Below are 12,024 nucleotides of genomic sequence, written 5' to 3' on the forward strand. Positions count from 1 at the left end.
TGCAGCACAAATGCAACGTGTGAACATAGCCTAAAGGTCCGTTGCCCATTTCCCGGCCTGTTTCCACAGGGCACCGCTTTGATCATTCTGTCCTCTTAAGATACCTTCACACTGAGCAACTCTCCAAAGAGAACGACAGCGATCCGTGACGTTGCAGCGTCCTGGATAGCGATCTCGTTGTGTTTGACACGCAGCAGCGATCTGGATCCCGCTGTGATATCGCTGGGCGGAGCTAGAAGTCCAGAACTTCATTTCGTCGCTGATCACCCGCTGTCATCGCTGGATCGGCGTGTGTGACGCTGATTCAGCGATGTGTTCACTTGTAACCAGGGTAAACATCGGGTTACTAAGTGCAGGGCCACGCTTAGTAACCCGATATTTACCCTGGTTACCATTGTAAAAGTTAAAAAAAAAAACAGTACATACTCACATTCTGATGTCTGTCACGTCCCCCGGCGTCCACAGGGTTAAAACTGCTTTCGGCAGGAGCGCTTGCTAATGCTGCGCTGCTGCCGAGAGCTTCCTGCACTCACTGTGTCAGCGCCGGCCGTAAAGCAGAGCACAGCGGTGACGTCACCGCTGTTACTGCCGGCACTGACACATTCAGTGCAGGAAGCTCTCGGCAGCAGCGCAGCTTAGCAGCGCTCCTGCCGAAAGTAGTTTTAACCCTGTGGACGCCGGCGGGGGACGTGACAGACATCAGAATGTGAGTATGTAGTGTTTTTTTTGTTTTTTTTTTACTTTTACAATGGTAACCAGGGTAAATATCGGGTTACTAAGCGCGGCCCTGCACTTAGTAACCCGATGTTTACCCTGGTTACCCGGGTGCTGCAGGGGGACTTCGGCATCATTGAAGACAGTTTCAACGATGCCGAAGTCGTTCCCCTGATCGTTGGTCGCTGGAGAGAGCTGTCTGTGTGACAGCTCCCCAGCGACCACACAACGACTTACCAACGATCACCGCCAGGTCGTATCGCTGGTCGTGATCGTTGGTAAGTCGTTTAGTGTAGCGGTACCTTTACAGTATAATGTTATTGGCTGCACATCCCATATGAGGTGATAACCATGATTTTTTTTTTTTTGCTGGCATAAGTGACTTTATTTTATAGTGGACTTGATTACAATTTTAGCCTACAGTCGTCAACAGTTGTTCAGCCTAGTATTCGGATACTAATAAATCACCTTATTAGTCCTTGTTCATATGCATGTTGTATATGCAATAAATGATAGTTTTTTAATCCTCGCACCTACTGTATTTCTGGAAGCGATGAGCACTGTGATGAGCAGGGCCGGTTTCTCAATGTTTTACTTTACAGCATAACCAGATATATCCAGGTATGTATATGTATGTATATATATGTCGCAAGTGGTGTCTTTCCTTTTTGAATAGACAATGAATGTATTTCATGGTCAGTAGGTTTACAACCACTTACGGGTTTTGTCATTGATAGAAGACAATGAATAATGGCTGACATGTTTTATCAGTGTTTCTCTGGTCTTTGTATTGCTGTCCTGCGATAAGAGATGTACCAGCTACTATGTGTATAAAGCAAACATTTAGGAATCGCCTTTTATTTGTGTGGCCTAGGACCAGTGATTGCTCAATTAAATATTTACCAGATATTTTCCCTTCTGTCATGTAGTGATGCCCTCATTTTTATCTGTTTAGGTATGGATTGCATTGTGAGTGGATGAACTTGGAGCATGAGGTCTATTTTTACTATAGATATCATTAAAGGTGCATTTACCATGCAGGATGATCGCGAGCGTTGTTAGAAACACTTATTTCACAATTATCTTGTTCTCTAAACAGGCTGATGAACAAGCAAAATGCTCCTTCATTGGGTGAAATGATCTTTTGTGCATCATAAAAGATATTCTTTCTCAGTCATACATCATTCTGTGCATCAACAAGACTCTTGACTGTGGAGAACATGGCAGCCAGTGTGCACTGAGCGAATTTTGTATAGATCGCTCATTGTGTATTATTTACTTTGGTCTGCCCGTGTAAACAGGCAATCAAATGATCACTGATCAGTAAAAAAAATAAAATCAGCAAAAAAATTACCGTTAAGGTGGTCGTGTTGTGAAGTCAGTCCTGTAAATAAACCATAACTGACCTGTTATCTCTTTCTTTCAGATTACCAGTGGCTCGGTCAGCGCATGGAGCTACAGTATACAATGATAAGCTATGGATTTTTGCAGGATATGATGGAAATGCAAGGTACTTAAGCATTGATGCTTGTGAAATGGTATAATGGAAAAATATGAAACTAACAAGGGTGCAAAATTAGAGTGTGAGCAGAAGGCAAAATGAACAGAATGAGAGGGAAACATTTTGAACATCTGAAGACTAAATTTTTGTAGCATGTAATTGGATTGTCCACTACTTAGATCTGTATGACTTCTTCTTAAGATAGGTCAGTAATATCAGATCGCTGGGGATCCGATACTTGGCATTCCCACTGATCAGCTGTTATCTGCTTTACAGGTGGTCAGTAGTGTACAGAGCAGAGCCAAGAACCTCAGCTGAATAGGAGCTGAGCCTCCCCACTCCATACACTGCTTACATGCCGTCATCGCTCTAGCTGCTAACAGCTGATGTGTGGAAATGTCAGGTGTTAAAACCCCACAGATCTATGATGACCTATCCCATGGACAGGTCGTCAATATTAAATCTGCTTGACAGTATATGAAAACACGCAATGAATGTAATAAAATGCCAACATCAGATTTTTCTTGACACTGGCTTTCATCATACTGTATAGCAGGTTACCTAGTTTCATGCTTACGTTTTTATTTCTGTTAGGTTGAATGACATGTGGACCATCAGTTTGCAAGATCGAGAGGCGGCAGCTTGGGAAGAGGTAAAATGAAGAATATTTATTATAACTGTTAAAGGGATTGATCAAGAATTACATATAGATGACTGATCCAAAGGATCTGGCTGACATCTGGCTCCTCCACCAATCATTTGTTTGCTGATATTGAACCCCCACCGTACAGCTATTTGCAGATCGCTCCTCATTTCTTGCCAATATATAGGCTACTACACGGCTATGCTATAATACAGTTCCTAAAATAAACACCTGTAACCTAATAGGAACTAAAATGTCCCACAGCAATGAAGACGCTTCAAACTCAGTGTAGACGGCATTACCAGAGAAGCTGTCAACTTGTCAAATACTGTGTAAAAGCCCTACAAGCTAGCCAAGTAGAGGGAATGTGAAATCTGCACCGGTATTGTGCATCTATAGCAGGATATATTTGACATGTTCGGTCTGTGTATAACTAAATGTGTCTGTGTGTGTATTGCAGATTGAGCAAAGTGGAGAGATCCCACCATCATGCTGCAACTTCCCGGTGGCTGTCTGTAGGGACAAAATGTTTGTCTTCTCTGGTCAGAGTGGAGCGAAGATCACAAACAACCTGTTCCAGTTTGAGTTTGCAGAAAAAGTGTAAGAGCCAAACATGGGCCCAACATGTGATTATGTAATCTATAAATCCTACCACACATGCTCAATCTAGCGCAAAATGACACTTTAAATGAGATTTTCTCTCCGAATTCTAATCTGTAACAATGATCTGTATTTATAATGATCACTGAAGCAGTCTTGCTAGCGATTCGCCGTTCTTGTGGCGGCTTTTACTCTCTATTATGAAGTATAGAGAGCTGGTGGCTTCCGAAGGAATTAGTATGTCACTTCTATCTACTTAGTTACAATAAGTGACGTAAGACAGAACATGTGCAGAGCTATGTTGTTTTGACATTTCTGTGCATTATTTCCATGTTGTGTGCACATAGCTTGGCCCCCATGAAATAATAAAGCTTATACTCCCTTCCCGTACTGGCGCTGTTCCCACAGTGTTGGCACACGCTCTCCCGAGGGGTCGTTGTGACACGTGATGCTGGCGTCACTGTCCTCACCTCCTGTCGTATTGAGCAGGAAGAGGAGATCCAAGATCAGCTGCCACCTGGACTTCCTATTTAATGTCCAAAGGCAGAGACAGTGACTCCGGCACTCATTGGGCATCGGTGTCACAACAACAGGCATGGTGCCCCAACACTGCGGGAATGGCGCCGGCATGGGAGGCGAGTATAAGCTTTATTTTTTTATTATGGGGACCAAACATTTGGATCAAGAAGGGGTTGTCCTAGTAGTGGACAATCGCTTTGTGCTAGGTTCACAAAGAGTTTTTGAGGAGGATTTTGAAGAGAATCAAACTGCTTTAAAATATTTCTTTGAGGCAGATTTCTCATGAAATTTGCAGCTAAACACAATGTGGACAACTCAGGAAAGCAAAATGTCTCCAAATAAAAGCATCGTTTCAGGATTTCTCTTGAAAAACGCGTTGGATTTTCTTGCCTCCAAATCTGTGTGAGCAAACCCTTACTGACGCACCAAAATCATCACAAGATTTGGTAATTGCCTGCACAGAAGTCACACAATTAGGCACTGGGTAATGTGGATTTATAGACTTGGACATTTTCAAACCATTGTGAGGATCTTGCTAGTTACATACTCGGAGCAATAACGATTGGCTGGAAAGGGCTGTCAGACAGGACTCCCCTCTTCAGTTTCCTGCCCAGTGTTATTTTGTGTCATATGTACGGACATATGGCTATTCTAGTGTTGTTGTTGAAAGATGGTATTTTACACTCAGGCTGACTGGCCTTGATATGGTTGGGGCCCTGGGGCCACAATTAGGTAAAACTGTTATCTCTCTATTGGCACTATTGCACAACATTATTTCTAACGTCTGCCTACTAAGGGGCCAAATGCAGAGGACCTGAGAGCCAGAGAAGTTGGAGAGCATTGGCCTATAGCAAGCCATTCTCAAACACTGTGTTCTCAATGTTTCTGCACAAGTAACCAAATGCAATAAGTCTATATTGAATTTGTGATCTTTTCCCTCACAGCTGGATGCGCATTCCTACTGAGCACCTACTGCGCGGGTCACCTCCCCCTCCACAGAGGCGTTATGGGCACACAATGGTGGCTTTTGATCGCCACCTCTATGTATTTGGTGGAGCCGCAGACAACACTTTGCCTAATGAGCTGCATTGTTATGATGTGGACTCCCAATCCTGGGAGGTGATACAGCCCAGTCCAGACAGTGAGGTAAGAACTACAAAAGTATCCTGATAACGTTATCCTTAGTAGAGCCGGGATCAGTTTTAAGTGTGTATTGATTGAAGATTGTCCGTAATGTGTAAGGGTAAAGGTACCGTCACACTCAGCGACGCTGCGGCGATATAGACAACGAGCCGACCTAAACTAGATCGCTGAAGCGTCGCTGTTTAGGTCGCTGTAGAGACGTCAAACACAGCAACTCCAGAACGATGCAGGAGCGATCCAGTGACGTAACGGCGACTCACTTCTCGTTCTCGCTGGTTGTTAGCTCCATGTCAAACAGCCGGAGTGTACCGACTGGCTACAAGGAGACGATGCGACGCCCCCTATGCTCGTTGCTGGCGTCGTTGCTTTTAATGTCAAACATGACGATACACGCCGACCTGGCGACGAAATAAAGTTCTGGACTTCTAGCTCCAACCAGCGATTGGCAATAGAGCATTCTGTGCACATAGTCATTATTTCCGGATGCACAGGTCCTGTTTACACAGGATGAACTTTTGCTGGAAATGTTAAATTTTTTAGCAAGCTTAAAGGGGTTGTCTGCAAGCTATAGTGCTCTTTTTATAAATATCTGTTTTGTTGACCTAACCATTTATGTAATTTGCTTTATTATAAAACTCCCTACCATTCTCCCGATCTTGCTGTTTCCTATATCTGTTTTTTTTCATTGCTTGCTGTGTCATTTCGTTTGAGGGGAGTGTGAAATGAGACTTCATCAGAAGAATGGCCCTGTAGTCACTTCTGTGCAGCTTCTATCTCCACCTCTCTTATGGTACCGTCACACAGTGCAATTTTGATCGCTACGACGGTACGATTCATGACGTTTTAGCGATATCGTTACGATATCGCAGTGTCTGACACGCAGCAGGGATCCTGCTAAGAATCGTACGTCGTAGCAGATCGTTTGGAACTTTCTTTCGTCGCTTGATCACCCGCTGACATCGCTGGATCGTTGTGTGTGACAGCGATCCAGCGATGCGTTCGCTGGTAACCAGGGTAAACATCGGGTAACTAAGTGCAGGGCCGCGCTTAGTAACCCGATGTTTACCGTGGTTACCAGCGTAAAAGTAAAAAAAAAAAACCGTACATGCTCACCATCTGATGTCCGTCCGGTCCCTTGCCGTCCGCTTCCCGCTCTGACTGTCTGCCGGCCGGAAAGTGAGAGCAGATCACAGCGGTGACGTCACCGCTGCACTCTGCTCTCACTGTACGGCCGGATCTGTCAGAGCAGGAAGCGGACGGCAAGGGACCGGACGGACATCAGATGGTGAGCATGTACGGTTTGTTTTTTTTTAACTTTTACGCTGGTAACCACGGTAAACATCGGGTTACTAAGCGCGGCCCTGCACTTAGTTACCCGATGTTTACCCTGGTTACCCGGGGACTTCGGCATCGCTCCAGCGCCGTGATTGCAACGTGTGACCGCAGTCTACGACGCTGGAGCGATAATCATACGATCGCTGCGACGTCACGGATCGTGCCGTCGTAGCGATCAAAATTGCACTGTGTGACGGTACCCTTAGACAAGACCTCATCAGGGGGCGACGCTGCTGTCACTTACCACATATTCTTATCTCCATTCCCTGACAATGTTCTGTTTCAGGGGGGTGATGGAGAAGTGACCGCAGCTGCTGCCCCCCTACCTACCTGCGCTCGCATCTTTAATGTCTGCCCCACAGTCTCTACTTCTGACAACGCTGGGACTTTCTCTGAAATGAGACAACATCAGGGGGCAGTGCTAGAAGCAGGGTGAGTGCCGTCCGGGCCACCCCACAGTTTCACTGCTCTGAAACAAATTGTCATGCAGAGGTGTTGCTAGAACGGTAAGTGACACTAGCGCTGCCTCCTGATGACTATTCATTTCATGGCAGTGATAGAAGCTTTGGCGCAGTGCTGCAAGCACTCACCCTGCTTCTATCGCTGCCCTCTGACCAATAAGTTCAGAGACAGAGGCAGCAGTGTCTGAATCAGGAACTGGCGGAGGCCTCTGACTGTGGGTGGCGGGGATAGAAGTGTGACATCAGAGGATGGTGGTGACAGAAGCTGTGATAAGTGACTGCAGCGCCACCCCCTGATGGCATCCTGTTTAGGGAAGGGGGCGATAGAAACTGCAGGGAAGTGACTGTAGGGCCATCCTCCTCAGCATTCCCACTGAAGACTCCCATAAAGCAAAACCTCACAGGAAGTAAAGGAAAAAAATAAAGAGATATAGGACTAAGCTGTATAGGGAATGTTATAATAAAGCAAAATACAAAAGTGGTTAGGGCTTAAAGATGAATATTTATAAAGGGCATTACAGGTATCAGGCAACGCCATCCCCTCTTTAAAAATATTTTTATTTAAGAACAAGTGGTTTGCTCGTATAGTGATTGGACACTGGCTGATAATCGTAGAAGTGAGTTTCCCGATGGGAGAATGGCATAATGGAGCTGACATGTTCCCTTTAAGATGTGTGCATTAGTGTTCTCTCTGACTTGTGTGGCTATATATTTCATTTTATTTCTTCTTGTTCCAATAACAACATGTATTTTATTGTTTGAATGATGGAAATATATGTCCCAGCTTGAAAGAAATTGGACAAAACAATGAAAGGTGCATTTGTCAAAAACAATTGAAAAAAGGATATAAAGTGCTAGTACTGTAGAGGCCGAGCCTGGCATCAGATCCAATTCTTTATATATGTATCACAGGACATGATCATGTAATTTGTAGGTTTTTCTTATAGGATGTATTTATATATGACTGATGCGCATTTACCCAAGGTCATGATGGTGTCTGATTACAGTGAAATAAATACCCCAAACCTTATATTTCAGCTGCCCAGTGGCCGCCTGTTCCACGCTGCTGCTGTCATCGCTGATGCCATGTACATCTTTGGGGGGACCGTGGATAACAATGTCAGGAGCGGAGAAATGTATCGGTTCCAGGTAACACAATGTGACATACAGAGGACATGTCTGCCCTCGGGGCAACAAAGATTAATGTATATTTGTTACACATTCTTCATTGGCCGCTTGTCCCCTTTTTTGACTGATTGAAGTATCAGACGAAGGGAATTTGAGCAGACAAAACTAATTCAAGTCACAGCCCATCCCAGAGGTAAATAAGAGCCAAAAGTCATGATGGTATCTGAGCATTTTCTAGAATCTGATCAGGGGCTTTCTCCGACCACAGAAGCAATAAGAGATGCCACTTCTTCAGTAGCTATGGCGAACGGCAAATTAGTCGGCAAATGTACACCGAAATGTTACCTAAAAGAACACTTTACCCCACCGGCCATACCACTCTCAGGTAACAATGGAAGCAAGAATTCCAGTGGAGTAGCAATATTTGTTTACAGGGGTTTTTAATAAGGCTGAAAATCTGTAATAACTCATAAGAGAATAAGGCTGTGTGCACACGGTATGTTTTTGATGCAATTTTGCAGCGGTTTTCACGGTGGAAATGGGCCAAAAACTCTATGGAATCTTTATGCTAGCTAATTCAATGACAATCCTGAAATGTGCACATGATCAGTAAATTATTTGCAGTGCTTTTTTTTCTGCAGCATGTCAATTCTTTATGCGTTTCTGCAGCATTTTTGACCCATTGACTTCAATTGAGTCAGTCAAATCCGCAGCCAAACCGCAGGTATAAAGATGTTTGCGGATTTGCTGCAGATGTGCTGAGTTTTGTTTGCGCTTTTCCTGGCTTCCTATGGTGTTTCCCACGCTGTCCTTTGCGAGACAGTGTGGGAAACACCGGCGCAGTGCTTATCAGCAGTAATGGTACTGCCGGTAAGACAGTCGGTCAGAGCGCTTCGGAATCATGCTGTCAGATGTCAGCGTGACAAGCTGTCAGATGTCAGCCTGACCCCGCAGCTGTGACTGTGACCCACGGTAAAAAGCTTACCGCAGGTCAGCAGGCGTGGGCTGATGAGACTACTGCTCCCATTGGGCTACGTCTGCAGTCACTGATAACAATTGATAGGAGACGTAGTCTCTTGTCAGCCGGCGCCTGTGCTCACAGTTGAAAAAATTAAATAAAAAGTAAAATAATTATATACATATTTAAAGAAAAAAAAAAAAAACATTATAGTCACCTAACACCAAATCCGCAATGCCCTCGTCTCCTAGAAATAATGTAAAATTATAATCCACCATATACTCACCTGTCCACCATAGTCCACGTAATCCCAAGTGTCCCACAGCGATCTCATGTGTAGAGCAGTCACATCGGGAGATATGACTACTCTACTTGGCCCCAGCAATACACTGACTGGAGGTAATCACTCGCACAGCACCTCATTACCGTGAGAAAGGTCACCAGAATTCATCAGCTGATCAGCTTCGGAGCTTTTGTTTACAGTACCGTTAGAACTTTCTCATGGCAGGTCAGTGATACATTGACATGAGGTAATCGCTCCTGCAGTGAATCGCCGGCTGTCTTTTGAGAGCACTCACATTAGTGACTGTTCTCAAAGTTATCAGGATCGTTGTGGGACATTATGGATTATGTTCTCTGCAGACAGGTGAGGATTATTGTGGTTTATTATTTTATTTTTGATGCAGGAGACGTTGGTGTCATTGGTTTAGGCATTCGGTGAGTATGGTTTAATTAAAATTCATTAAAGGAGTCTGTGTCATTATTTCAAATAAAGGACTTTATTCGGGTGTGTGTTTTTATATAATATCACTATGGGGTTACTAATGGATAGGTGTCTTATAGATGTCTCTCCATTACTAACCTGTGGGCTTGATGTCACCAGACAATGCAAAGGCGACATCAACCCTAAAAATATGAACCCCACTTGTCACCGCTACAGGGCAAGTGGGAAGAGTGAAGCTAAGCGCCAGATTTGTCACATCTTATAGATGTGCCTTTTCTGGGGCGGCTCCATGGACCCTTCCTAGGCTATTAATATCAGCCTGCAGCTGTCTGCCTAGCCTTTGTTGGTTAGATCTTATAGGGGCCCTATGTCATTTTTTTTTCTGGGGTCCCCGAGTAAACTAGCCAGTAAAGGCTAAGCAAACAGCTGTGAGCTGATACTAATAGCCTGAGAACCTTTATAGCTATTGACTCTTTCCCAGAATAATAACATCAGCCATCGATTTTCCCTTTCCTGGTTGTTAAAATTACACAGGAACACACGCAATTTTTTATTTTTCTTTAAAATTAGCAGGTGCTGTTTGGTTACAGCCTATGTATGTTTGTTCTGTTAATGCTCCTAAATAGGCTGGTGACAATGTGTGTGTAGGTTTGTGTGTGTGTTTATGTTTACTTATCGGCTTAGTAATGAGGGTGTCGGGCTGACACCTTTTCATTACTAAGGGTACCGTTACACAAAACGATTTACCAACGATCACGACCAGCGATACGACCTGGCCGTGATCGTTGGTAAGTCGTTGTGTGGTCGCTGGAGAGCTGTCACACAGACAGCTCTCCAGCGACCAACGATGCTGAAGTCCCCGGGTAACCAGGGTAAACATCGGGTTACTAAGCGCAGGGCCGCGCTTAGTAACCCGATGTTTACCCTGGTTACCAGCGTGAACGTAAAATAAAAAAAACACATACTCACATTCCGGTGCCTGCGTCCGCTTCCCTGCACTCCTCCTGCATCCTGTGTAAGCGCCGGCCAAAGCAGAGCGGTGACATCACCGCTGTGCTCTGCTTTCACTTTACGGCCGGCGCTCACAGTCAGTGCAGGAAAGCAGACAGCCAGGGACCTGACGGACACCGGAATGTAAGTATGTACTGTTTGTTTTTTTTTTACATTTACGATGGTAACCAGGGTAAACATCGGGTTACTAAGCGCGGCCCTGCTCTTAGTAACCCGATGTTTACCCTGGTTACAAGCGAACGCATCGCTGGATCGGTGTCACACACACCGATGCAGCGATGACAGCGGGAGATCCAGCGACGAAATAAAGTTTCAAACGATCTGCTACGACGTACGATTCTCAGCGGGGTCCCTGATCGCCGCTGCGTGTCAGACACAGCGATATCGTATGGATATCGCTGGAACGTCACGGATCGTGCCGTCGTAGCGATCAAAGTGCCAATGTGAGACGGTACCCTAAGCCTAGGGCTAGGTGTCAATGACAGCTGCTGACACCAAGCCCTAATACCATTACTCTGATGCTACTGCATCAGCATGAAAAAGGTGGTGTTGAACCTAGAAATTGCATCACAAAACCTTTTTTTAAATATCTTTATTTAGCTCAAAAAAGCCTTCTTTGCTGTACAAAAACGCACCAAAAACACACGTTTTGGCTGCAGCGTTTTTCCTGCCAAGAGATGCCAAAATTTTTGCAGGCAAATACACAACGTGCGCACATAGCCTAACAGGATAGAACCCTTGGCTGTCAAGTTAAAAGGTCATTTTTTATCATGGTAATGATATATTCCCTTTTTGTGGGGTTCAGGGGAGAGCTCATATTTGTCCAAAAGGTGATGTTGGTTAAAGCATCCTAGTGATTGGCTTATATATACAGGAGAAGCTGCGTCCAGCCTGGCTGTACAGTGAGAAAATGTAATATTGAATATTGCCCATTTAGACATTGCAAGTCTACCAGAGTTCATCACATTGGTTTATCATGGTAAATCCGAATTATGATGGCCCTTGACAACCAAAGGACTCCATTGGAGGGCATAAGTTATAAACCTACAGTAAATATTCTTTTTAGCATTAAAGGGAACCTGTCACCAGAAAAACTTAGCCAAACGCTGTGGGAAGAAAATTAACTTTATTCCCCCCCCCCCCGAGGCTTTCCAGCGTCCGTCAGGTCCGGGGGACTGAACCAGCGCCACCCCCGTGACTCACGTGTACGGCTAAGTTTGGGCGCCGGGTAGGTTAATAACGCTATTAACCTGCAGATTAACCCATATCTGCAAGGTAATAGTGGTT

General features: G+C 44.8%; 1 protein-coding gene across 2 annotated transcripts in view; it reads left to right on the top strand.

Annotated features, from left to right (window-relative positions):
- LZTR1 (leucine zipper like post translational regulator 1) overlaps window positions 1-12,024 on the top strand; it is a 56,007-nt gene that overhangs the window by 17,641 nt on the left and 26,342 nt on the right. For both annotated transcript variants that reach the window (XM_077291656.1, XM_077291664.1), the window contains exons 6-10: window positions 2,141-2,224; window positions 2,810-2,867; window positions 3,319-3,458; window positions 4,922-5,123; window positions 7,955-8,065. In XM_077291656.1, the coding sequence (XP_077147771.1) occupies window positions 2,141-2,224; window positions 2,810-2,867; window positions 3,319-3,458; window positions 4,922-5,123; window positions 7,955-8,065 (595 nt within the window). The remainder of the gene's footprint in view (window positions 1-2,140; window positions 2,225-2,809; window positions 2,868-3,318; window positions 3,459-4,921; window positions 5,124-7,954; window positions 8,066-12,024) is intronic.

Source organism: Ranitomeya variabilis, chromosome 1 (genome assembly GCF_051348905.1).
Source record: "Ranitomeya variabilis isolate aRanVar5 chromosome 1, aRanVar5.hap1, whole genome shotgun sequence".
Lineage (NCBI taxonomy): Eukaryota > Metazoa > Chordata > Amphibia > Anura > Dendrobatidae > Ranitomeya > Ranitomeya variabilis.